Source organism: Oncorhynchus masou, chromosome 28, assembly GCF_036934945.1.
Source record: "Oncorhynchus masou masou isolate Uvic2021 chromosome 28, UVic_Omas_1.1, whole genome shotgun sequence".
In the NCBI taxonomy this organism is placed as follows: domain Eukaryota; kingdom Metazoa; phylum Chordata; class Actinopteri; order Salmoniformes; family Salmonidae; genus Oncorhynchus; species Oncorhynchus masou.
Window position 1 is genome coordinate 58,060,407 of NC_088239.1, and position 27,080 is coordinate 58,087,486.

At 39.6% G+C, this 27,080-nt stretch overlaps 1 protein-coding gene across 1 annotated transcript in view; it reads left to right on the forward strand.

Annotated features, from left to right (window-relative positions):
* Positions 1–25,453, forward strand: part of LOC135517965 (astrotactin-2-like) — a 569,522-nt gene extending 544,069 nt beyond the window's left edge. The window contains exon 23 of the mRNA XM_064942708.1: positions 24,093–25,453. Within this exon, the coding sequence (XP_064798780.1) occupies positions 24,093–24,330 (238 nt within the window). The 3' untranslated portion in view covers positions 24,331–25,453. The remainder of the gene's footprint in view (positions 1–24,092) is intronic.
* Positions 25,454–27,080: the final 1,627 nt, after the last annotated feature.

Genomic DNA, 27,080 nt, shown 5'->3' on the forward strand with positions numbered 1-27,080 from the left:
ACTCTGGTACTGTAACTTTAGTACTCTGGTACTGTAACTTTAGGACTCTGGTCCTGTAACTTTAGGACTCTGGTACTGTAACTTTAGTACTCTGGTACTGTAACTTTAGGACTCTGGTACTGTAACTTTAGTACTCTGGCACTGTAACTTTAGGACTCTGGTACTGTATCTTTAGGACTATGGTACTGTAACTTTAGGACTCTTGTCCTGTAATTTTAGGACTCTGGTACTGTAACTTTAGGACTCTGGTACTGTAACTTTAGGACTCTGGTACTGTAACTTTAGGACTCTGGTACTGTAACTTTAGGACTCTGGTACTGTAACTTTAGTACTCTGGTACTGTAACTTTAGGACTCTGGTACTGTAACTTTAGGACTCTGGTACTGTAACTTTAGGACTCTGGTACTGTAACTTTAGTACTCTGGTACTGTAACTTTAGGACTCTGGTACTGTAACTTTAGTACTCTGGTACTGTAACTTTAGGACTGGTACTGTAACTTTAGGACTCTGGTACTGTAACTTTAGGACTCTGGTACTGTTACTTTAGGACTCTGGTATTGTATCTTTAGGACTCTGTTACTGTAACTTTAGTACTCTGGTACTGTAACTTTAGGACTCTGGTACTGTAACTTTAGTACTCTGGTACTGTAACTTTAGGACTCTGGTACTGTAAGTTTAGGACTCTGATACTGTAACTTTATTATTCTGGTACTGTAACTTTAGAACTCTGGTACTGAAACTTTAGTTCTCTGGTACTGTAACTTTAGGACTCTGGTACTGTAACTTTAGGACTCTGGTACTGTAACTTTAGGACTGGTACTGTAACTTTAGTTCTCTGGTACTGTAACTTTAGGACTGGTACTGTAACTTTAGTACTCTGGTACTGTAACTTTAGTACTCTGGTACTGTAACTTTGGGACTCTGGTACTGTATCTTTAGGACTATGGTACTGTAACTTTAGGACTCTTGTCCTGTAACTTTAGGACTCTGGTACTGTAACTTTAGGACTGGTACTGTAACTTTAGGACTCTGGTACTGTAACTTTAGGACTCTGGTACTGTAACTTTAGTACTCTGGTACTGTAACTTTAGGACTCTGGTCCTGTAACTTTAGGACTCTGGTACTGTAACTTTAGTACTCTGGTACTGTAACTTTAGGACTCTGGTACTGTAACTTTAGTACTCTGGCACTGTAACTTTAGGACTCTGGTACTGTATCTTTAGGACTATGGTACTGTAACTTTAGGACTCTTGTCCTGTAATTTTAGGACTCTGGTACTGTAACTTTAGGACTGGTACTGTAACTTTAGGACTCTGGTACTGTAACTTTAGGACTCTGGTACTGTAACTTTAGGACTCTGGTACTGTAACTTTAGGACTCTGGTACTGTAACTTTAGTACTCTGGTACTGTAACTTTAGGACTCTGGTACTGTAACTTTAGGACTCTTGTACTGTAACTTTAGAACTCTGGTACTGTAACTTTAGGACTCTGGTACTGTAACTTTAGGACTGGTACTGTAACTTTAGGACTCTGGTACTGTATCTTTGGGACTCTGGTACTGTAACTTTAGTACTCTGGTACTGTAACTTTAGGACTTTGGTACTGTAACTTTAGGACTGGTACTGTAACTTTGGGACTCTGGTACTGTATCTTTAGGACTATGGTACTGTAACTTTAGGACTCTTGTACTGTAACTTTAGGACTCTGGTACTGTATCTTTGGGACTCTGGTACTGTAACTTTAGGACTCTTGTACTGTAACTTTAGGACTGGTACTGTAACTTTGGGACTCTGGTACTGTATCTTTAGGACTATGGTACTGTAACTTTAGGACTCTTGTACTGTAACTTTAGGACTCTGGTACTGTAACTTTAGTACTCTGGTACTGTAACTTTAGGACTCTGGTACTGTATCTTTAGGACTCTGGTCCTGTAACTTTAGGACTCTGGTACTGTAACTTTAGTACTCTGGTACTGTAACTTTAGGACTCTGGTACTGTAACTTTAGTACTCTGGCACTGTAACTTTAGGACTCTGGTACTGTATCTTTAGGACTATGGTACTGTAACTTTAGGACTCTTGTCCTGTAATTTTAGGACTCTGGTACTGTAACTTTAGGACTGGTACTGTAACTTTAGGACTCTGGTACTGTAACTTTAGGACTCTGGTACTGTAACTTTAGGACTCTGGTACTGTAACTTTAGGACTCTGGTACTGTAACTTTAGTACTCTGGTACTGTAACTTTAGGACTCTGGTACTGTAACTTTAGGACTCTTGTACTGTAACTTTAGAACTCTGGTACTGTAACTTTAGGACTCTGGTACTGTAACTTTAGGACTGGTACTGTAACTTTAGGACTCTGGTACTGTATCTTTGGGACTCTGGTACTGTATCTTTAGTACTCTGGTACTGTAACTTTAGGACTCTGGTACTGTAACTTTAGGACTGGTACTGTAACTTTAGTTCTCTGGTACTGTAACTTTAGGACTGGTACTGTAACTGTAGTACTCTGGTACTGTAACTTTAGGACTCTGGTACTGTATCTTTAGGACTCTCGTACTGTAACTTTAGGACTCTGGTACTGTATTTTTAGGACTGGTACTGTAACTTTAGTACTCTTGTCCTTTAACTTTAGGACTCTGGTACTGTAAATTTAGGACTCTGGTACTGTACCTTTAGGACTCTGGTACTGTAACTTTAGTACTCTGGTACTGTAACTTTAGGACTCTGGTACTGTAACTTTAGTACTCTGGTACTGTAACTTTGGGACTCTGGTACTGTATCTTTAGGACTATGGTACTGTAACTTTAGGACTCTTGTCCTGTAACTTTAGGACTCTGGTACTGTAACTTTAGGACTGGTACTGTAACTTTAGGACTCTGGTACTGTAACTTTAGGACTCTGGTACTGTAACTTTAGTACTCTGGTACTGTAACTTTAGGACTCTGGTCCTGTAACTTTAGGACTCTGGTACTGTAACTTTAGTACTCTGGTACTGTAACTTTAGGACTCTGGTACTGTAACTTTAGGACTCTGGTACTGTAACTTTAGGACTCTGGTACTGTAACTTTAGTACTCTGGTACTGTAACTTTAGGACTCTGGTACTGTAACTTTAGTACTCTGGTACTGTAACTTTAGGACTGGTACTGTAACTTTAGGACTCTGGTACTGTAACTTTAGGACTCTGGTACTGTTACTTTAGGACTCTGGTATTGTATCTTTAGGACTCTGTTACTGTAACTTTAGTACTCTGGTACTGTAACTTTAGGACTCTGGTACTGTAACTTTAGTACTCTGGTACTGTAACTTTAGGACTCTGGTACTGTAAGTTTAGGACTCTGATACTGTAACTTTATTATTCTGGTACTGTAACTTTAGAACTCTGGTACTGAAACTTTAGTTCTCTGGTACTGTAACTTTAGGACTCTGGTACTGTAACTTTAGGACTCTGGTACTGTAACTTTAGGACTGGTACTGTAACTTTAGTTCTCTGGTACTGTAACTTTAGGACTGGTACTGTAACTTTAGTACTATGGTACTGTAACTTTAGTACTCTGGTACTGTAACTTTGGGACTCTGGTACTGTATCTTTAGGACTATGGTACTGTAACTTTAGGACTCTTGTCCTGTAACTTTAGGACTCTGGTACTGTAACTTTAGGACTGGTACTGTAACTTTAGGACTCTGGTACTGTAACTTTAGGACTCTGGTACTGTAACTTTAGTACTCTGGTACTGTAACTTTAGGACTCTGGTCCTGTAACTTTAGGACTCTGGTACTGTAACTTTAGTACTCTGGTACTGTAACTTTAGGACTCTGGTACTGTAACTTTAGTACTCTGGCACTGTAACTTTAGGACTCTGGTACTGTATCTTTAGGACTATGGTACTGTAACTTTAGGACTCTTGTCCTGTAATTTTAGGACTCTGGTACTGTAACTTTAGGACTCTGGTACTGTAACTTTAGGACTCTGGTACTGTAACTTTAGGACTCTGGTACTGTAACTTTAGGACTCTGGTACTGTAACTTTAGTACTCTGGTACTGTAACTTTAGGACTCTGGTACTGTAACTTTAGGACTCTGGTACTGTAACTTTAGGACTCTGGTACTGTAACTTTAGTACTCTGGTACTGTAACTTTAGGACTCTGGTACTGTAACTTTAGTACTCTGGTACTGTAACTTTAGGACTGGTACTGTAACTTTAGGACTCTGGTACTGTAACTTTAGGACTCTGGTACTGTTACTTTAGGACTCTGGTATTGTATCTTTAGGACTCTGTTACTGTAACTTTAGTACTCTGGTACTGTAACTTTAGGACTCTGGTACTGTAACTTTAGTACTCTGGTACTGTAACTTTAGGACTCTGGTACTGTAAGTTTAGGACTCTGATACTGTAACTTTATTATTCTGGTACTGTAACTTTAGAACTCTGGTACTGAAACTTTAGTTCTCTGGTACTGTAACTTTAGGACTCTGGTACTGTAACTTTAGGACTCTGGTACTGTAACTTTAGGACTGGTACTGTAACTTTAGTTCTCTGGTACTGTAACTTTAGGACTGGTACTGTAACTTTAGTACTCTGGTACTGTAACTTTAGTACTCTGGTACTGTAACTTTGGGACTCTGGTACTGTATCTTTAGGACTATGGTACTGTAACTTTAGGACTCTTGTCCTGTAACTTTAGGACTCTGGTACTGTAACTTTAGGACTGGTACTGTAACTTTAGGACTCTGGTACTGTAACTTTAGGACTCTGGTACTGTAACTTTAGTACTCTGGTACTGTAACTTTAGGACTCTGGTCCTGTAACTTTAGGACTCTGGTACTGTAACTTTAGTACTCTGGTACTGTAACTTTAGGACTCTGGTACTGTAACTTTAGTACTCTGGCACTGTAACTTTAGGACTCTGGTACTGTATCTTTAGGACTATGGTACTGTAACTTTAGGACTCTTGTCCTGTAATTTTAGGACTCTGGTACTGTAACTTTAGGACTGGTACTGTAACTTTAGGACTCTGGTACTGTAACTTTAGGACTCTGGTACTGTAACTTTAGGACTCTGGTACTGTAACTTTAGGACTCTGGTACTGTAACTTTAGTACTCTGGTACTGTAACTTTAGGACTCTGGTACTGTAACTTTAGGACTCTTGTACTGTAACTTTAGAACTCTGGTACTGTAACTTTAGGACTCTGGTACTGTAACTTTAGGACTGGTACTGTAACTTTAGGACTCTGGTACTGTATCTTTGGGACTCTGGTACTGTAACTTTAGTACTCTGGTACTGTAACTTTAGGACTTTGGTACTGTAACTTTAGGACTGGTACTGTAACTTTGGGACTCTGGTACTGTATCTTTAGGACTATGGTACTGTAACTTTAGGACTCTTGTACTGTAACTTTAGGACTCTGGTACTGTATCTTTGGGACTCTGGTACTGTAACTTTAGGACTCTTGTACTGTAACTTTAGGACTGGTACTGTAACTTTGGGACTCTGGTACTGTATCTTTAGGACTATGGTACTGTAACTTTAGGACTCTTGTACTGTAACTTTAGGACTCTGGTACTGTAACTTTAGTACTCTGGTACTGTAACTTTAGGACTCTGGTACTGTATCTTTAGGACTCTGGTCCTGTAACTTTAGGACTCTGGTACTGTAACTTTAGTACTCTGGTACTGTAACTTTAGGACTCTGGTACTGTAACTTTAGTACTCTGGCACTGTAACTTTAGGACTCTGGTACTGTATCTTTAGGACTATGGTACTGTAACTTTAGGACTCTTGTCCTGTAATTTTAGGACTCTGGTACTGTAACTTTAGGACTGGTACTGTAACTTTAGGACTCTGGTACTGTAACTTTAGGACTCTGGTACTGTAACTTTAGGACTCTGGTACTGTAACTTTAGGACTCTGGTACTGTAACTTTAGTACTCTGGTACTGTAACTTTAGGACTCTGGTACTGTAACTTTAGGACTCTTGTACTGTAACTTTAGAACTCTGGTACTGTAACTTTAGGACTCTGGTACTGTAACTTTAGGACTGGTACTGTAACTTTAGGACTCTGGTACTGTATCTTTGGGACTCTGGTACTGTATCTTTAGTACTCTGGTACTGTAACTTTAGGACTCTGGTACTGTAACTTTAGGACTGGTACTGTAACTTTAGTTCTCTGGTACTGTAACTTTAGGACTGGTACTGTAACTGTAGTACTCTGGTACTGTAACTTTAGGACTCTGGTACTGTATCTTTAGGACTCTCGTACTGTAACTTTAGGACTCTGGTACTGTATTTTTAGGACTGGTACTGTAACTTTAGTACTCTTGTCCTTTAACTTTAGGACTCTGGTACTGTAAATTTAGGACTCTGGTACTGTACCTTTAGGACTCTGGTACTGTAACTTTAGTACTCTGGTACTGTAACTTTAGGACTCTGGTACTGTAACTTTAGGACTCTGGTACTGTAACTTTAGGACTCTGGTACTGTAACTTTAGGACTCTGGTACTGTAACTTTAGTACTCTGGTACTGTAACTTTTGGACTCTGGTACTGTAACTTTAGTACTCTGGTACTGTAACTTTAGGACTCTGGTACTGTAACTTTAGGACTGGTACGGTAACTTTAGGACTCTGGTACTGTATCTTTAGGACTATGGTACTGTAACTTTAGGACTCTTGTCCTGTAACTTTAGGACTCTGGTACTGTAACTTTAGGACTGGTACTGTAACTTTAGGACTCTGGTACTGTAACTTTAGGACTCTTGTCCTGTAACTTTAGGACTCTGGTACTGTAACTTTAGGACTGGTACTGTAACTTTAGGACTCTGGTACTGTAACTTTAGGACTCTGGTACTGTAACTTTAGTACTCTGGTACTGTAACTTTAGGACTCTGGTCCTGTAACTTTAGGACTCTGGTACTGTAACTTTAGTACTCTGGTACTGTAACTTTAGGACTCTGGTACTGTAACTTTAGGACTCTGGTACTGTAACTTTAGGACTCTGGTACTGTAACTTTAGTACTCTGGTACTGTAACTTTAGGACTCTGGTACTGTAACTTTAGTACTCTGGTACTGTAACTTTAGGACTGGTACTGTAACTTTAGGACTCTGGTACTGTAACTTTAGGACTCTGGTACTGTTACTTTAGGACTCTGGTATTGTATCTTTAGGACTCTGTTACTGTAACTTTAGTACTCTGGTACTGTAACTTTAGGACTCTGGTACTGTAACTTTAGTACTCTGGTACTGTAACTTTAGGACTCTGGTACTGTAAGTTTAGGACTCTGATACTGTAACTTTATTATTCTGGTACTGTAACTTTAGAACTCTGGTACTGAAACTTTAGTTCTCTGGTACTGTAACTTTAGGACTCTGGTACTGTAACTTTAGGACTCTGGTACTGTAACTTTAGGACTGGTACTGTAACTTTAGTTCTCTGGTACTGTAACTTTAGGACTGGTACTGTAACTTTAGTACTCTGGTACTGTAACTTTAGTACTCTGGTACTGTAACTTTGGGACTCTGGTACTGTATCTTTAGGACTATGGTACTGTAACTTTAGGACTCTTGTCCTGTAACTTTAGGACTCTGGTACTGTAACTTTAGGACTGGTACTGTAACTTTAGGACTCTGGTACTGTAACTTTAGGACTCTGGTACTGTAACTTTAGTACTCTGGTACTGTAACTTTAGGACTCTGGTCCTGTAACTTTAGGACTCTGGTACTGTAACTTTAGTACTCTGGTACTGTAACTTTAGGACTCTGGTACTGTAACTTTAGTACTCTGGCACTGTAACTTTAGGACTCTGGTACTGTATCTTTAGGACTATGGTACTGTAACTTTAGGACTCTTGTCCTGTAATTTTAGGACTCTGGTACTGTAACTTTAGGACTGGTACTGTAACTTTAGGACTCTGGTACTGTAACTTTAGGACTCTGGTACTGTAACTTTAGGACTCTGGTACTGTAACTTTAGGACTCTGGTACTGTAACTTTAGTACTCTGGTACTGTAACTTTAGGACTCTGGTACTGTAACTTTAGGACTCTTGTACTGTAACTTTAGAACTCTGGTACTGTAACTTTAGGACTCTGGTACTGTAACTTTAGGACTGGTACTGTAACTTTAGGACTCTGGTACTGTATCTTTGGGACTCTGGTACTGTAACTTTAGTACTCTGGTACTGTAACTTTAGGACTTTGGTACTGTAACTTTAGGACTGGTACTGTAACTTTAGGACTCTTGTACTGTAACTTTAGGACTCTGGTACTGTATCTTTGGGACTCTGGTACTGTAACTTTAGGACTCTTGTACTGTATCTTTGGGACTCTGGTACTGTAACTTTAGGACTCTTGTACTGTAACTTTAGGACTGGTACTGTAACTTTGGGACTCTGGTACTGTATCTTTAGGACTATGGTACTGTAACTTTAGGACTCTTGTACTGTAACTTTAGGACTCTGGTACTGTAACTTTAGTACTCTGGTACTGTAACTTTAGGACTCTGGTACTGTATCTTTAGGACTCTGGTCCTGTAACTTTAGGACTCTGGTACTGTAACTTTAGTACTCTGGTACTGTAACTTTAGGACTCTGGTACTGTAACTTTAGTACTCTGGCACTGTAACTTTAGGACTCTGGTACTGTATCTTTAGGACTATGGTACTGTAACTTTAGGACTCTTGTCCTGTAATTTTAGGACTCTGGTACTGTAACTTTAGGACTGGTACTGTAACTTTAGGACTCTGGTACTGTAACTTTAGGACTCTGGTACTGTAACTTTAGGACTCTGGTACTGTAACTTTAGGACTCTGGTACTGTAACTTTAGTACTCTGGTACTGTAACTTTAGGACTCTGGTACTGTAACTTTAGGACTCTTGTACTGTAACTTTAGAACTCTGGTACTGTAACTTTAGGACTCTGGTACTGTAACTTTAGGACTGGTACTGTAACTTTAGGACTCTGGTACTGTATCTTTGGGACTCTGGTACTGTATCTTTAGTACTCTGGTACTGTAACTTTAGGACTCTGGTACTGTAACTTTAGGACTGGTACTGTAACTTTAGTTCTCTGGTACTGTAACTTTAGGACTGGTACTGTAACTGTAGTACTCTGGTACTGTAACTTTAGGACTCTGGTACTGTATCTTTAGGACTCTCGTACTGTAACTTTAGGACTCTGGTACTGTATTTTTAGGACTGGTACTGTAACTTTAGTACTCTTGTCCTTTAACTTTAGGACTCTGGTACTGTAAATTTAGGACTCTGGTACTGTACCTTTAGGACTCTGGTACTGTAACTTTAGTACTCTGGTACTGTAACTTTAGGACTCTGGTACTGTAACTTTAGGACTCTGGTACTGTAACTTTAGGACTCTGGTACTGTAACTTTAGGACTCTGGTACTGTAACTTTAGTACTCTGGTACTGTAACTTTTGGACTCTGGTACTGTAACTTTAGTACTCTGGTACTGTAACTTTAGGACTCTGGTACTGTAACTTTAGGACTGGTACGGTAACTTTAGGACTCTGGTACTGTAACTTTAGGACTCTGGTACTGTAACTTTAGGACTCTGGTATTGTAACTTTAGGACTCTGGTACTGTAACTTTAGTACTCTGGTACTGTAACTTTAGGACTCTGGTACTGTAACTTTAGTACTCTGGTACTGTAACTTTAGGACTCTGGTACTGTAAGTTTAGGACTCTGATACTGTAACTTTATTATTCTGGTACTGTAACTTTAGAACTCTGGTACTGAAACTTTAGTTCTCTGGTACTGTAACTTTAGGACTCTGGTACTGTAACTTTAGGACTCTGGTACTGTAACTTTAGGACTGGTACTGTAACTTTAGTTCTCTGGTACTGTAACTTTAGGAATGGTACTGTAACTTTAGTACTCTTGTCCTTTAACTTTAGGACTCTGGTACTGTAAATTTAGGACTCTGGTACTGTACCTTTAGGACTCTGGTACTGTAACTTTAGTACTCTGGTACTGTAACTTTAGGACTCTGGTACTGTAACTTTAGGACTCTGGTACTGTAACTTTAGGACTCTGGTACTGTAACTTTAGTACTCTGGTACTGTAACTTTAGGACTCTGGTACTGTAACTTTAGGACTCTGGTACTGTAACTTTAGTACTCTGGTACTGTAACTTTAGGACTCTGGTACTGTAACTTTAGTACTCTGGTACTGTAACTTTAGGACTCTGGTACTGTAACTTTAGGACTGGTACGGTAACTTTAGGACTCTGGTACTGTAACTTTAGGACTCTGGTACTGTAACTTTAGGACTCTGGTATTGTAACTTTAGGACTCTGGTACTGTAACTTTAGTACTCTGGTACTGTAACTTTAGGACTCTGGTACTGTAACTTTAGTACTCTGGTACTGTAACTTTAGGACTCTGGTACTGTAAGTTTAGGACTCTGATACTGTAACTTTATTATTCTGGTACTGTAATTTTAGAACTCTGGTACTGAAACTTTAGTTCTCTGGTACTGTAACTTTAGGACTCTGGTACTGTAACTTTAGGACTCTGGTACTGTAACTTTAGGACTGGTACTGTAACTTTAGTTCTCTGGTACTGTAACTTTAGGACTGGTACTGTAACTTTAGTACTCTGGTACTGTAACTTTAGGACTCTGGTACTGTATCTTTAGTACTCTGGTACTGTAACTTTGGGACTCTGGTACTGTATCTTTAGGACTCTGGTACTGTAACTTTAGGACTCTTGTCCTGTAACTTTAGGACTCTGGTACTGTAACTTTAGGACTCTTGTCCTTTAACTTTAGGACTCTGGTACTGTAAATTTAGGACTCTGGTACTGTACCTTTAGGACTCTGGTACTGTAACTTTAGTACTCTTGTACTGTAACTTTAGGACTCTGGTACTGTAACTTTAGGACTCTGGTACTGTAACTTTAGGACTCTGGTACTGTAACTTTAGGACTCTGGTACTGTAACTTTAGTACTCTGGTACTGTAACTTTTGGACTCTGGTACTGTAACTTTAGTACTCTGGTACTGTAACTTTAGGACTCTGGTACTGTAACTTTAGGACTGGTACGGTAACTTTAGGACTCTGGTACTGTAACTTTAGGACTCTGGTACTGTAACTTTAGGACTCTGGTATTGTAACTTTAGGACTCTGGTACTGTAACTTTAGTACTCTGGTACTGTAACTTTAGGACTCTGGTACTGTAACTTTAGTACTCTGGTACTGTAACTTTAGGACTCTGGTACTGTAAGTTTAGGACTCTGATACTGTAACTTTATTATTCTGGTACTGTAACTTTAGAACTCTGGTACTGAAACTTTAGTTCTCTGGTACTACTGTAACTTTAGGACTCTGGTACTGTAACTTTAGGACTCTGGTACTGTAACTTTAGGACTGGTACTGTAACTTTAGTTCTCTGGTACTGTAACTTTAGGACTGGTACTGTAACTTTAGTACTCTTGTCCTTTAACTTTAGGACTCTGGTACTGTAAATTTAGGACTCTGGTACTGTAACTTTAGGACTCTGGTACTGTAACTTTAGGACTCTGGTACTGTAACTTTAGGACTCTGGTACTGTAACTTTAGGACTCTGGTACTGTAACTTTAGTACTCTGGTACTGTAACTTTTGGACTCTGGTACTGTAACTTTAGTACTCTGGTACTGTAACTTTAGGACTCTGGTACTGTAACTTTAGGACTGGTACGGTAACTTTAGGACTCTGGTACTGTAACTTTAGGACTCTGGTACTGTAACTTTAGGACTCTGGTATTGTAACTTTAGGACTCTGGTACTGTAACTTTAGTACTCTGGTACTGTAACTTTAGGACTCTGGTACTGTAACTTTAGTACTCTGGTACTGTAACTTTAGGACTCTGGTACTGTAAGTTTAGGACTCTGATACTGTAACTTTATTATTCTGGTACTGTAACTTTAGAACTTTAGTACTGAAACTTTAGTTCTCTGGTACTGTAACTTTAGGACTCTGGTACTGTAACTTTAGGACTCTGGTACTGTAACTTTAGGACTGGTACTGTAACTTTAGTTCTCTGGTACTGTAACTTTAGGACTGGTACTGTAACTTTAGTACTCTTGTCCTTTAACTTTAGGACTCTGGTACTGTAAATTTAGGACTCTGGTACTGTACCTTTAGGACTCTGGTACTGTAACTTTAGTACTCTGGTACTGTAACTTTAGGACTCTGGTACTGTAACTTTAGGACTCTGGTACTGTAACTTTAGGACTCTGGTACTGTAACTTTAGTACTCTGGTACTGTAACTTTAGGACTCTGGTACTGTAACTTTAGGACTCTGGTACTGTAACTTTAGTACTCTGGTACTGTAACTTTAGGACTCTGGTACTGTAACTTTAGTACTCTGGTACTGTAACTTTAGGACTCTGGTACTGTAACTTTAGGACTGGTACGGTAACTTTAGGACTCTGGTACTGTAACTTTAGGACTCTGGTACTGTAACTTTAGGACTCTGGTATTGTAACTTTAGGACTCTGGTACTGTAACTTTAGTACTCTGGTACTGTAACTTTAGGACTCTGGTACTGTAACTTTAGTACTCTGGTACTGTAACTTTAGGACTCTGGTACTGTAAGTTTAGGACTCTGATACTGTAACTTTATTATTCTGGTACTGTAACTTTATAACTCTGGTACTGAAACTTTAGTTCTCTGGTACTGTAACTTTAGGACTCTGGTACTGTAACTTTAGGACTCTGGTACTGTAACTTTAGGACTGGTACTGTAACTTTAGTTCTCTGGTACTGTAACTTTAGGACTGGTACTGTAACTTTAGTACTCTGGTACTGTAACTTTAGGACTCTGGTACTGTATCTTTAGTACTCTGGTACTGTAACTTTGGGACTCTGGTACTGTATCTTTAGGACTATGGTACTGTAACTTTAGGACTCTTGTCCTGTAACTTTAGGACTCTGGTACTGTAACTTTAGGACTCTTGTACTGTAACTTTAGAACTCTGGTACTGTAACTTTAGTTCTCTGGTACTGTAACTTTAGGACTGGTACTGTAACTGTAGTACTCTGGTACTGTAACTTTAGGACTCTGGTACTGTATCTTTAGGACTCTCGTACTGTAACTTTAGGACTCTGGTACTGTATTTTTAGGACTGGTACTGTAACTTTAGTACTCTTGTCCTTTAACTTTAGGACTCTGGTACTGTAAATTTAGGACTCTGGTACTGTACCTTTAGGACTCTGGTACTGTAACTTTAGTACTCTGGTACTGTAACTTTAGGACTCTGGTACTGTAACTTTAGGACTCTGGTACTGTAACTTTAGGACTCTGGTACTGTAACTTTAGGACTCTGGTACTGTAACTTTAGTACTCTGGTACTGTAACTTTTGGACTCTGGTACTGTAACTTTAGTACTCTGGTACTGTAACTTTAGGACTCTGGTACTGTAACTTTAGGACTGGTACGGTAACTTTAGGACTCTGGTACTGTAACTTTAGGACTCTGGTACTGTAACTTTAGGACTCTGGTATTGTAACTTTAGGACTCTGGTACTGTAACTTTAGTACTCTGGTACTGTAACTTTAGGACTCTGGTACTGTAACTTTAGTACTCTGGTACTGTAACTTTAGGACTCTGGTACTGTAAGTTTAGGACTCTGATACTGTAACTTTATTATTCTGGTACTGTAACTTTAGAACTCTGGTACTGAAACTTTAGTTCTCTGGTACTGTAACTTTAGGACTCTGGTACTGTAACTTTAGGACTCTGGTACTGTAACTTTAGGACTGGTACTGTAACTTTAGTTCTCTGGTACTGTAACTTTAGGACTGGTACTGTAACTTTAGTACTCTTGTCCTTTAACTTTAGGACTCTGGTACTGTAAATTTAGGACTCTGGTACTGTACCTTTAGGACTCTGGTACTGTAACTTTAGTACTCTGGTACTGTAACTTTAGGACTCTGGTACTGTAACTTTAGGACTCTGGTACTGTATCTTTAGTACTCTGGTACTGTAACTTTAGGACTCTGGTACTGTAACTTTAGGACTGGTACTGTAACTTTAGTTCTCTGGTACTGTAACTTTAGGACTGGTACTGTAACTGTAGTACTCTGGTACAGTAACTTTAGGACTCTGGTACTGTATCTTTAGGACTCTCGTACTGTAACTTTAGGACTCTGGTACTGTATTTTTAGGACTGGTACTGTAACTTTAGTACTCTTGTCCTTTAACTTTAGGACTCTGGTACTGTAAATTTAGGACTCTGGTACTGTACCTTTAGGACTCTGGTACTGTAACTTTAGTACTCTGGTACTGTAACTTTAGGACTCTGGTACTGTAACTTTAGGACTCTGGTACTGTAACTTTAGGACTCTGGTACTGTAACTTTAGGACTCTGGTACTGTAACTTTAGTACTCTGGTACTGTAACTTTTGGACTCTGGTACTGTAACTTTAGTACTCTGGTACTGTAACTTTAGGACTCTGGTACTGTAACTTTAGGACTGGTACGGTAACTTTAGGACTCTGGTACTGTAACTTTAGGACTCTGGTACTGTAACTTTAGGACTCTGGTATTGTAACTTTAGGACTCTGGTACTGTAACTTTAGGACTCTGGTACTGTAACTTTAGGACTGGTACTGTAACTTTAGTTCTCTGGTACTGTAACTTTAGGACTGGTACTGTAACTTTAGTACTCTTGTCCTTTAACTTTAGGACTCTGGTACTGTAAATTTAGGACTCTGGTACTGTACCTTTAGGACTCTGGTACTGTAACTTTAGTACTCTGGTACTGTAACTTTAGGACTCTGGTACTGTAACTTTAGGACTCTGGTACTGTAACTTTAGGACTCTGGTACTGTAACTTTAGTACTCTGGTACTGTAACTTTAGGACTCTGGTACTGTAACTTTAGGACTCTGGTACTGTAACTTTAGTACTCTGGTACTGTAACTTTAGGACTCTGGTACTGTAACTTTAGTACTCTGGTACTGTAACTTTAGGACTCTGGTACTGTAACTTTAGGACTGGTACGGTAACTTTAGGACTCTGGTACTGTAACTTTAGGACTCTGGTACTGTAACTTTAGGACTCTGGTATTGTAACTTTAGGACTCTGGTACTGTAACTTTAGTACTCTGGTACTGTAACTTTAGGACTCTGGTACTGTAACTTTAGTACTCTGGTACTGTAACTTTAGGACTCTGGTACTGTAAGTTTAGGACTCTGATACTGTAACTTTATTATTCTGGTACTGTAACTTTAGAACTCTGGTACTGAAACTTTAGTTCTCTGGTACTGTAACTTTAGGACTCTGGTACTGTAACTTTAGGACTCTGGTACTGTAACTTTAGGACTGGTACTGTAACTTTAGTTCTCTGGTACTGTAACTTTAGGACTGGTACTGTAACTTTAGTACTCTGGTACTGTAACTTTAGGACTCTGGTACTGTATCTTTAGTACTCTGGTACTGTAACTTTGGGACTCTGGTACTGTATCTTTAGGACTATGGTACTGTAACTTTAGGACTCTTGTCCTGTAACTTTAGGACTCTGGTACTGTAACTTTAGGACTCTTGTCCTTTAACTTTAGGACTCTGGTACTGTAAATTTAGGACTCTGGTACTGTACCTTTAGGACTCTGGTACTGTAACTTTAGTACTCTGGTACTGTAACTTTAGGACTCTGGTACTGTAACTTTAGGACTCTGGTACTGTAACTTTAGGACTCTGGTACTGTAACTTTAGGACTCTGGTACTGTAACTTTAGGACTCTGGTACTGTAACTTTAGTACTCTGGTACTGTAACTTTTGGACTCTGGTACTGTAACTTTAGTACTCTGGTACTGTAACTTTAGGACTCTGGTACTGTAACTTTAGGACTGGTACGGTAACTTTAGGACTCTGGTACTGTAACTTTAGGACTCTGGTACTGTAACTTTAGGACTCTGGTATTGTAACTTTAGGACTCTGGTACTGTAACTTTAGTACTCTGGTACTGTAACTTTAGGACTCTGGTACTGTAACTTTAGTACTCTGGTACTGTAACTTTAGGACTCTGGTACTGTAAGTTTAGGACTCTGATACTGTAACTTTATTATTCTGGTACTGTAACTTTAGAACTCTGGTACTGAAACTTTAGTTCTCTGGTACTGTAACTTTAGGACTCTGGTACTGTAACTTTAGGACTCTGGTACTGTAACTTTAGGACTGGTACTGTAACTTTAGTTCTCTGGTACTGTAACTTTAGGACTGGTACTGTAACTTTAGTACTCTTGTCCTTTAACTTTAGGACTCTGGTACTGTAAATTTAGGACTCTGGTACTGTACCTTTAGGACTCTGGTACTGTAACTTTAGTACTCTGGTACTGTAACTTTAGGACTCTGGTACTGTAACTTTAGGACTCTGGTACTGTAACTTTAGGACTCTGGTACTGTAACTTTAGTACTCTGGTACTGTAACTTTAGGACTCTGGTACTGTAACTTTAGGACTCTGGTACTGTAACTTTAGTACCCTGGTACTGTAACTTTAGGACTCTGGTACTGTAACTTTAGTACTCTGGTACTGTAACTTTAGGACTCTGGTACTGTAACTTTAGGACTGGTACGGTAACTTTAGGACTCTGGTACTGTAACTTTAGGACTCTGGTACTGTAACTTTAGGACTCTGGTATTGTAACTTTAGGACTCTGGTACTGTAACTTTAGTACTCTGGTACTGTAACTTTAGGACTCTGGTACTGTAACTTTAGTACTCTGGTACTGTAACTTTAGGACTCTGGTACTGTAAGTTTAGGACTCTGATACTGTAACTTTATTATTCTGGTACTGTAACTTTATAACTCTGGTACTGAAACTTTAGTTCTCTGGTACTGTAACTTTAGGACTCTGGTACTGTAACTTTAGGACTCTGGTACTGTAACTTTAGGACTGGTACTGTAACTTTAGTTCTCTGGTACTGTAACTTTAGGACTGGTACTGTAACTTTAGTACTCTGGTACTGTAACTTTAGGACTCTGGTACTGTATCTTTAGTACTCTGGTACTGTAACTTTGGGACTCTGGTACTGTATCTTTAGGACTATGGTACTGTAACTTTAGGACTCTTGTCCTGTAACTTTAGGACTCTGGTACTGTAACTTTAGGACTCTTGTACTGTAACTTTAGAACTCTGGTACTGTAACTTTAGGACTCTGGTACTGTAACTTTAGGACTGGTACTGTAACTTTAGGACTCTGGTACTGTATCTTTGGGACTCTGGTACTGTATCTTTAGTACTCTGGTACTGTAACTTTAGGACTCTGGTACTGTAACTTTAGGACTGGTACTGTAACTTTAGTTCTCTGGTACTGTAACTTTAGGACTGGTACTGTAACTGTAGTACTCTGGTACTGTAACTTTAGGACTCTGGTACTGTATCTTTAGGACTCTCGTACTGTAACTTTAGGACTCTGGTACTGTATTTTTAGGACTGGTACTGTAACTTTAGTACTCTTGTCCTTTAACTTTAGGACTCTGGTACTGTAAATTTAGGACTCTGGTACTGTACCTTTAGGACTCTGGTACTGTAACTTTAGTACTCTGGTACTGTAACTTTAGGACTCTGGTACTGTAACTTTAGGACTCTGGTACTGTAACTTTAGGACTCTGGTACTGTAACTTTAGTACTCTGGTACTGTAACTTTAGTACTCTGGTACTGTAACTTTAGGACTCTGGTACTGTAACTTTAGGACTGGTACTGTAACTTTAGGACTCTGGTACTGTAACTTTAGGACTCTGGTACTGTAACTTTAGGACTCTGGTATTGTAACTTTAGGACTCTGGTACTGTAACTTTAGTACTCTGGTACTGTAACTTTAGGACTCTGGTACTGTAACTTTAGTACTCTGGTACTGTAACTTTAGGACTCTGGTACTGTAAGTTTAGGACTCTGATACTGTAACTTTATTATTCTGGTACTGTAACTTTAGAACTCTGGTACTGAAACTTTAGTTCTCTGGTACTGTAACTTTAGGACTCTGGTACTGTAACTTTAGGACTCTGGTACTGTAACTTTAGGACTGGTACTGTAACTTTAGTTCTCTGGTACTGTAACTTTAGGACTGGTACTGTAACTTTAGTACTCTGGTACTGTAACTTTAGGACTCTGGTACTGTAACTTTAGTACTCTGGTACTGTAAATTTAGGACTCTGGTACTGTACCTTTAGGACTCTGGTACTGTAACTTTAGGACTCTGGTACTGTAACTTTAGTACTCTGGTACTGTAACTTTAGGACTCTGGTCCTGTAACTTTAGGACTCTGGTACTGTAACTTTAGTACTCTGGTACTGTAACTTTAGGACTCTGGTACTGTAACTTTAGTACTCTGGCACTGTAAATTTAGGACTCTGGTACTGTATCTTTAGGACTATGGTACTGTAACTTTAGGACTCTTGTCCTGTAATTTTAGGACTCTGGTACTGTAACTTTAGGACTCTGGTACTGTAACTTTAGGACTCTGGTACTGTAACTTTAGGACTCTGGTACTGTAACTTTAGGACTCTGGTACTGTAACTTTAGTACTCTGGTACTGTAACTTTAGGACTCTGGTACTGTAACTTTAGGACTCTTGTACTGTAACTTTAGAACTCTGGTACTGTAACTTTAGGACTCTGGTACTGTAACTTTAGGACTGGTACTGTAACTTTAGGACTCTGGTACTGTATCTTTGGGACTCTGGTACTGTAACTTTAGTACTCTGGTACTGTAACTTTAGGACTTTGGTACTGTAACTTTAGGACTGGTACTGTAACTTTGGGACTCTGGTACTGTATCTTTAGGACTATGGTACTGTAACTTTAGGACTCTTGTACTGTAACTTTAGGACTCTGGTACTGTATCTTTGGGACTCTGGTACTGTAACTTTAGGACTCTTGTACTGTAACTTTAGGACTGGTACTGTAACTTTGGGACTCTGGTACTGTATCTTTAGGACTATGGTACTGTAACTTTAGGACTCTTGTACTGTAACTTTAGAACTCTGGTACTGTATCTTTGGGACTCTGGTACTGTAACTTTAGGACTCTTGTACTTTAACTTTAGGACTGGTACTGTAACTTTGGGACTCTGGTACTGTATCTTTAGGACTATGGTACTGTAACTTTAGGACTCTTGTACTGTAACTTTAGGACTCTGGTACTTTATCTTTAGGACTCTGGTACTGTAACTTTAGGACTCTGGTACTGCATCTTTAGGACTCTGGTACTGTAACTTTAGGACTTTTAGAGAATTGTGTGTTATGATCTCCAATGTGATCCTGCCTTGATGAATATATATACTCATAACTCCCAGTCCTCAATTCACCTACTTGCACTTCAGACCCACTTGCTCATATGTTTGGTGTTATGTTGTTGTAGGCAGTGAAATTTGAAGAGAGAAAGAAGAAAAAAGGTTGCCCTTTTTTTACACGTGAAAAGGTTGTCTGTGCTCCTAGCTTAACCAAAGACAGATGCTGAGGCTGAACAGACATCCACTTCTCAAAACAAATGGAACATGCCTCCTTAAAGCTCCTTTTTCTGATATTTGTAATATTTGTGTCAACATTCAAGTCCTTACACACGTGCAGAAGAGGTTCATTTTCATTGTTGAGAATAAAGTATTTGAGAATGCAACTAGCTCTCACAGCCTCACGTTGAAAGTTCATGCAAACGTCAGATTTTGGAGTGTCAAAGGTTAAGTTTAGGCATTAAGTCTGCATTTTTAGTTTTAGGGTTAAGTTTAGGCATTAACTCAGAATGGTTAAGGTAAGGGTTAAGGTTTGGGATAGGCTTAAAACAGAAATATCAAAAACAACTTTATATCTCTTGATTCAAACTTGCAACCTTTGGAATCAGAGGCAGATGCTTACGCCCATCCGCCATCCCAGTCCACAATGCGCTAGGAAAACCAAAACCTACTTGAAGGTAACAACACAAACTGTTGCCCCTCGTGGTGGTGTCCACGTCATTTCCCTACGTCCTCAGATATGGATGGACAACGAATACTGACTTGTATCACGGGTGACCTGGCTGCCCTTTCCACCGTCACACACCTATTTCTCTGTGCATCTATTTCTCTGTCAGTTTCTTTAATATCATTTAGCCATGATGACAAGCGGAGATGCAGACCGTGATTAGTCTTCTGTTGTTACATTTGATATAGAAACGTGCAGAGCCAAGTGAATACAGTGTATATCCTTTCATCCCTCCTATAACCAAATAACCAAGAGCACAGGCCATTGTGATAGGCTTTGCAAGTTCGCTGTCACGCAGCAATGCCTCGTGACAGTCATGCTTGCAGCTTTACAGCAAAGAAAACGGCTTGTCTCTAGCTCAAACAGTTAAAAACATATGACTCGTTACCGGAGCTACCTTTTTTTCTTCCTGCACGATTTCGCTCACATTTGATATAATTTCACAAAACATGTTGGGGCCGTTTTAAACTACTACCAGGCCGCTAATTATTGTTTTGATAACAAACAACGTTGTTCAGTCATGTTACCTAGCTAGCTCACAACCTGGTAACTTGACAGTAGGTCTTAGGCATATTTGATTGGCGCAGGAAGAGAGGAAAAGCGTCTGCTACTCATGAAATGTGCTTCAAAGGTAGGATTCACGCAGGCCTAATGTAAGCCTAAATGATCAAAAATCTATATATTTCCGGTACTCCTTGCAGTCTGTTGGGTGCCTCATGTTTTTAAAGTTGGGAGCAGTGTGTTTATGAGGGAGACGCAGAGAGTGTGTGTGGGAGGGAGGGAGAGTGTGTGTCTGTGTGTTAAATGAAGAGTAAAGGTTTCATGCAGTGTTTTCCCCTTACTGCCACAATTACATGCAGATCATTAATGCATTTACAATACCAGTCAAAAGTTTGGACACATCTCATTCAGGGGTTTTTCTTTATTTCTACTATTTTTTACATTGTAGAATAATAGTGAAGACATCAAAACTATGAACTAACACAATATGGAATCATGTAGTAACCAAAAAAGGGTTCAACAAATCAAATATATTTGAGATTCTTCAAAGTAGCCACATTGTGCCTTGATGACAACATTGCACACTCTAGGCATTCTGTCAACCAGCTTCACCTGGAATGCTTTTCCAACAGTCTTGAAGGAGTTCCCACATATATGCTGAGCACTTGCTGGCTACTTTTCCTTCACTATGTGGTCCAAATCATCCCAAATCATCTCAATTTGTTTGAAGTCAGGTGATTGTGGAGGCCAGGTCATCTGATGCAGCAATCCATCACTCTCCTTTTTGGGGAAATAGCCCTTACACAGCTTGGAGGTGTGTTGGGTCATTGTCCTGTTGAAAAACAAATGGTAGTCCCACTCAGCGCAAACCAGATGGGATGGTGTATCACTGCAGAATGCTGGGTTAGCCATGCTGGTTAACCTCTCTAGGGGGTGTGGGACGCTACCGTCCCACCTGGCCAACATCCGGTGAAATTGCAGAGCTCAAAATTCAAATGAAATTACTATAAATATTTAACTTTCATGAAATCACAAGTGTAATACATCAAAATCAAGCTTAACTTGTTGTTAATCCAGCCGCTTTGTCAGATTTTAAAAATACTTTACGGCGAAAGCAAACCATGTGATTATCTGAGGACAGCGCTCAGCACACAAAACATTACATACAGTTACCAGCCAAGTAGATTCGGCACGAAAGTCAGAAATAGCAATAAAATTAATCACTTACCTTTGATGATCTTCATATGATTGCACTCAAAAGACTCCCAGTTACACAATAAATGTTTGTTTTATTTCGATAAAGTCCCTCTTTCATTAAAAAAATTCCATTTTATTGGCACGTTTTGTTCAGTGATCCAATGGCTCAAATACGGTCACAACAGGCAGACGAAAATTCCAAATAGTACCGGTAAAGTTCGTAGAAACATGTCAAACGATGTTTATAATCAATCCTCAGGTTGTTTTTAGCCCAAATAATCGATAATATTTCAACCGTACAATAGCGTCGTCAATATAAAAGAAAAACAAGAAAGGCGCACTCTCGGTCTTGCGCAGCAAACAGCTCAGGGGACATCCCACTATCCACTCACTCAAAGTTGTCATTCTCCCTAATTGTTCAGAATAAAAGCCTAAAACTATGTCTAAAGACTGTTCACAACTTGTGGAAGCCATAGGAACGGAATCTGGGTCCTATCCCTTTAAATGGTGGATAGGCTTTCATAGGAAAAATAGTGGCACTTCCTGGATGGATTTCCCTCAGGTGTTTGCCTGCCATTTCAGTTCTGTTATACTCACAGATGTTATTTTAACAGTTTTCGAAACTTGGAGTGTTTTCTATCCAAATCTACTAATTATATGCATATCCTAGCTTCTGGGCCCGAGTAGCAGGCAGTTTACTTTGGGAACACTTTTCATCCGGAGGTGAAAATAGTGCCCCCTACCCTAGTGAGGTTAAGTGTGCCTTGAATTCTAAATAAATCACAGACAGTGTCACCAGCAAAGCACCCCCACACCATCACACCTCCTCCCCCGTGCTTCACGTTGTGGACCACACATGCTTTGCATTGAAGGTCTACAGTAGCCTCAGCAGCACTCTGTGTAGGTTAGCACCATGGTGTAGCTGGAGGACAGCTAGCTTCTGTTCTCCTCTGGGTACATTAACTTCGATACAAAACTTAGGAGGCTTAGGAGACTTACACAGTAAATATGACAACTTCCGGAGGATGTCCTCCAACCTATCAGAGCTCTTGCAGCATGAACTGACATGTTGTCCACCAAATCAAAATATCAGAGGATTAATCTAATACTGAAAGCATAAGCTTCAGCTAGCTAGCACTGCAGTGCATAAAATGTTGTGAGTAGTTGACTCAAAGAGAAGTGGAACAGTTTTGAAAAATTGTATTATTCCAAAATTAAGGAGAAGCAAGAGGAGGAGAAAGAGAGAGATAGCTATATTTGGGTGTATTTGTTTTTACAAAACGTTCACTTAGCTAAGAATGAAGCTAGCTCGTTTAACCTACTCAAACATCCGGCTCAGGCAGAGCGAGATGCTATGTTATCTAGCTGGCTATGGCTATCCAACACTGTAACTCTTCCAAGTCATTAATTTATTGCCACCGGAGCAATTGTATTCATTCTGCCAATTCTGTTGAAAAATGTTTATTAAACGGATGGAAACGGAACAAAACGGAGATAAAAATACCTTAATGTGTCCAATAGAAATTCACATTTGCAACGGACTAATGATTACTCCCGAGATCAGCTCGATGCAGGCAAGAGTGTGCAAGGCGGTATTGAATGTCACCTTGATTACTCAAAATTCTCTACGTTGTAAACTTTCATTCATAGGCTAGGTTGTAGCAATCTCATGATGGGTACAGGGAAAATGTGTGTATCATGTAGTAGCCTAAACCTATCGATGTAACATTTGCGCTGGGTGAATGGAATATGAATGGCAGTCATCCACTATGCTGTAAAATAATCATCCTCCCTCATCTTAAACGGCACCATCCGCCACTGGTATGCACGTGTGTTTCCTTACAGCAGTTTGTCTGCCTGTCCTGTACATTAACCTGGTCTCTAACATACCCCCTTCTGGTGAGGAACATGAGTAGGCTGCCAACACAGATCAGTGACAGACCTCTCTACTCTAGTCTGGAATTCAAACCTGTAAAAAGATGCATAACACATGAATGAACCTGCTCGGTTTCTAGATTGCTGTTGAACAAGGGGGCAAGGGTGAGGCATATTTATATACAATACTTCCGTTATTGGTCCATTTGCACAGATATTATTGATTTATTGCCGTCACAGTACCCAACCTAAAACACACACACACCACACAACATCACATCACATCACATCACAGCGCCCCTGGAGCAATTAGGGCTAAAGTACCTTGCTCAAGGGCACAATGGCAGTACATAGTATATAGGATGTTAAAGCCTCCAGTTGCCGGCCCTGATTCCACATTATTGGTCATTACTGGTAATGGCCATAGTTATTGTCCTGTTATTACCGATCTGTAAAGTGTACCAATATTTATATCACCATGAAAATAAATAAAGGAATGACAAAATGACAATGCTGCTGATGCTGACATTAATACTAATCATGACTGTGTTTCTCTCCTCTAGGAAAGCACATCTGATCCTGCGCAGAGTGGAGAGGATCAGCCGGTACTGCCGGGCCCTGCTCCACAGCGCATACATTCAGAGCCGCACAGACACCATGGCCTACGTGTTCTGTCGCAGCGAGGAGGGTCGGCCCACCAGCAAAGTGTGGCATGGCTCCCTGCATGAGACCCGCACCACCTGCATGGAGAAACTGATCTCAGTACAACGCAGCACATACGGCAACGCCAAGCTCCGATGAGACAAGCTGCCCAACGATACAATGACAGCCGCCTCCTCCTCATTTCTGGTCTCTCCACTGACTGGTATTTTTCCAAATCAGGAGAGCCCTGAAACCTCGACCCCACTGGACATTGTTAGAACTACTGTCAAACACCCTCAAATGCTTTTTTGGAAAAAGTGCTAAGAACTGCTTGAAGAGGAAAGACGGTTTGGATGTACATGCCAGTGACTACTACTATCAATGAGGAGGAGCAATGTGAACATGTAAATTATCATTCAACCCAGAGCAAATTGGTTGGCAAAAAAATACTGAATGTAATATTGCAGTTTCTCATGGTACTTCGACTGGAAGCGTACCAGGGAAACAAACAAACAAAAAAACAACTCCCTGTTTGTCTCTCCTCTTGGCTGGAGAGATGTGAAAGAGAGCGTTTTAGATTTGATTTGATTCATTTGTAATAGTTAAACATATCACCACTACAATAATGTCGTCTTCTTAATGCAGACAACATAGTGTTTATAATAAAGGCTACAGAGAAATCCTGCGTGACGGGTTGTGATGTCATCAGCTGTACCGTACGGTGTGTGAGTTAACGCTTTGCAGCTAGAAAAGTCCTCAACCAGCAGTGTTTCCTTTTTTGTTTGTTTGTTTATTGTTGTTTATCTCCTCAGATGTTGACAAAGGTGGAGAGCTCCTAAACCACAGGGAAAATCCATATTTAAAAAAAAGTCCATTAATATGGTCAACTGGTGAATATAGGTAACGAAAAAGAAAACATTTTCATAGGAAAATATTCCAAATGACTTCAAGATTTGATGCTATATGTATGGATTGCAGAGTGATGGCAGGTGAATGCCAATGAGTGATGAAACGCTATAAAGGAATCATGTTTAATCGTATGGATCTTGTAGGATCCCTTCCCTCAAGGAAACATTTACTTGACTTTCCATCTCTCAAGAGCCATGGACATAAAAATCCAACTCATTGTTTTTTTGTATTGATTATCATTTCACGTTATATCAATTGTAATAGTAAATTATTATATTGTAAATATGAAATTGTAAATAACATATGTATTATTATGTGGCTTTAATTCTTTTTTTTCGAGAGAATGTGAAATATTAAATACTATATATCACAAGCATCTGCATTCTTTTGGACAAGGAGAAAGTAGCTCTGTTTAACCAATTGATTCACATCTGTGGTATAGGCTATACCACACTCCATGGGTTGGAGAGAAATGTAGAGATTATGATGAACTCAAAACACCTGCATTGTCATATGGAATTATTGAAAAACAACAGCTGCAAAGGAATGGGAACTTGTATGTAATGTCCCTCAGGATTACCTGTGAATCCCCTCCTACATCATCTACCCCTTCACTCTGCTTACGGTAGGTAACAACCTGTACTGTTTGTTTTTTTCTCCACCATCAATAGTGGACCTCGAACAAAATATTGACATTAATTTCCACGGGGGAAATAAGTCCCGGTGGCAATGAGCAGGTATATGGTATGACTAATGCCAGTTAATAACATTACTAAAGGTATCCCTCTCTCTCTCGTTCTCTCTCGGGAAACATTCTCTTTTTCCATCTCCTCTACACAAACTATTCCTTCACTCGGGTCCAGTCTCTTTCCACTCATGCAACATTAACTGTGCTTTAAAACACAGTAGACTAATGTTCATTCTCACAAATTAGGCCATTCACGTCTCTGGGGTGCCAGGAGCAGCGCTCAGGTTTCCATGTCAAGGAATCAATGAGGGCCTTACATTTGGATTCGTACTTCATTACTAATGTTTTGATAGTAGCTTTGACATTTTCATGTCCATAAAATCAAAGTGAGTATAGCCAGGTGAGTAGCACTTCAATGCACTTTCAAGTAAACATCAAGGGGTCAGACAATACAGGGTTTGTAGTATTATCTACAGGGAATTGGCTATGTAAAGTCATCTGTACTATTGGACAAAGGGCTCTATTCAATCCGCATCGCGGAAGTTCTGCTTTCGAGCGTGATTGAAATGTAAAGGCAACGCTCCTGCTTTAGTGGAGACTGCGTTCGTGGTAAAAACTGAATATGTCGGCTCAATCAGAAATGACCTTTACATTTCTATCCTGGAATATGTAACACTTCAGCTTTACAGATTGAATAGAGCCCAAAGTTATCATGAGCCATGTTAAGCAGAAACGTCAGGTTATATGTAGAAATGGGGCATTCTATTTTAAAGGCCAATGAATTCACAACACTTCCTTGGCTTACATCCACTTAACCAGTGTTTTATTTCTACATAATACATGACAGGGAAATGGACATGATACTCATCATGAATGAGGATCCATCCTTATGAAATTATAGTACACATCATTAGAGCCCTGCTTGCCATGTTCCAGAGCACCGGAAATATAATAGCAACAGTGAACAAAAGCAAAGAATATGAGGAAACATCTGCTGAAACAAAAGTCTGATGTGTTATATGTGCCTGAAAAATGGTGTACTGTGAATGGACCTAACAGAGTGGGTGCTGCAAGTGAGGGAAGGTGAGAGAGAGAGCGAGGGGTGCTGATGGGTACCTTTACAGTGTTTTCAGTTCAAACTCTACGGCAAGGGAGGAAAGAGTAAGCAAACATCTGTGGTGTAGAGGAAGGAGTAAGGATATGTAAGTTGTTTTTTGGTTGGTGCCAGTCAGTCTGAGGGTGAGTTCAAGGGGAATGGTGTTCACTGTTAGAATCATTCAAGTCTGATAATAAGAATATATTGTAACATGTT